The sequence below is a fragment of the Contarinia nasturtii genome, unplaced genomic scaffold (assembly GCF_009176525.2).
Source record: "Contarinia nasturtii isolate CC-2019 unplaced genomic scaffold, AAFC_CNas_1.1 Cnas_scaffold_966, whole genome shotgun sequence".
Lineage (NCBI taxonomy): Eukaryota > Metazoa > Arthropoda > Insecta > Diptera > Cecidomyiidae > Contarinia > Contarinia nasturtii.
In genome coordinates, this window is record NW_022198313.1 from 1 (window position 1) to 1,211 (window position 1,211).

The 1,211-nt window shown below is 32.5% G+C and overlaps 1 protein-coding gene across 1 annotated transcript; it reads left to right on the plus strand.

The window, feature by feature from the left end:
- The first annotated feature begins 135 nt into the window (after positions 1 to 135).
- LOC116343130 lies at positions 136 to 1,126 on the plus strand. Its single transcript, XM_031771040.1, has 3 exons — positions 136 to 431; positions 500 to 736; positions 803 to 1,126. The coding sequence occupies exons 1-3, from the start codon at positions 252 to 254 to the stop codon at positions 1,022 to 1,024; spliced, it is 639 nt and encodes a 212-aa protein (XP_031626900.1). The 5' UTR covers positions 136 to 251; the 3' UTR covers positions 1,025 to 1,126.
- The last annotated feature ends 85 nt before the right edge of the window (positions 1,127 to 1,211 follow it).

The following is a 1,211-nucleotide window of genomic DNA, read 5'->3' on the forward strand; positions in this document are numbered from 1 at the left end:
AAAAAAGACATTAGATTAAATTTGAGGCCCATTTTAAAATTCGAGCTCAACTACCAATTACAGCTATTTATTTCTTTTTATATATGTTATTACAGTTGTTGTTTCTTTTTGTAATAGCAGGCGTTAGCATCGCTTCACATCACATCTGTCACATATAAAAACACCACAGTCAATTTGTATGAAGATTGTTGATATTTGCATGCTTTCATTTTTTCACATTGAAAATAACTGTAACAATTAAATTACAACAAATGGATTTAATAAAAAAAGAGATGGAGGGTTTAAGTTTAACCCCAAAAGTTGAAACGATTAAATGTGAACTTGATGGTGAACTATCCGAACTGACCGATCTGAAAACTGACTCAAAAGAAATGGATATTGGAGCAGAATTTCTTTTGGCTGATGAAAACATGATCGAATGCATTACTGAGGTATATTTTTATCTATTTGTTGGTATTTTAACAAATCGTTTCACATTCAAATCCATTTTCAACTTTAGATGCTGAATTTCTATGTGCAACGTCGTTTAATCAATATCGGTTCTGTTGATTTGTATCGGTTGATCTCTTATTATCGAGGTTGGAAGCGAATGAGTCTAGATTATCTGACAAATTTCGGTGTTAATGTTAATTTGGGAAACGGCCCGTTAACATTTATCCTCGAAAGAAGAAGCGCACATGCCATACGTGGAATTGTCAATCTAAATCTTCCGCAAATCAGCGAATTCAATCATCTGGTAAGATTAACTTGAAATAAAAGACGAAAATTTCAAGTATTTACTCATTTATATTTCATTAACCAGATGTCGATGCATAGTGATGCTACTGATATGATGAAATGGCAAATTTTGACTTATCGTTCGAGGCTGGAACGTGAATTACTTCATTGCTGCCGAATCTTGAATGGCCGCCAATCGATACGACTTGATCATCCACTTAATCAAACGTTACCACGGATAAATGATGTTTTGGAACAAACAATTCAACATAACATGCCAAATGGATACCGAGTATTATTTCGATAAAATTATTGAGGTTTACTTGCAAGCTGTTGTCATTACAAACAGAAGCAAAAATATTGTACTTTTTCGAACATTTAGACAATAAACATAAAGACAAAAGTAAAACACGGACTGTTTCATCTCTTTTTTTCAACTTCAATAAATTTAATGAACTTCTATAATGTTCTGATTTTCAGTGCGTCAGCATAAA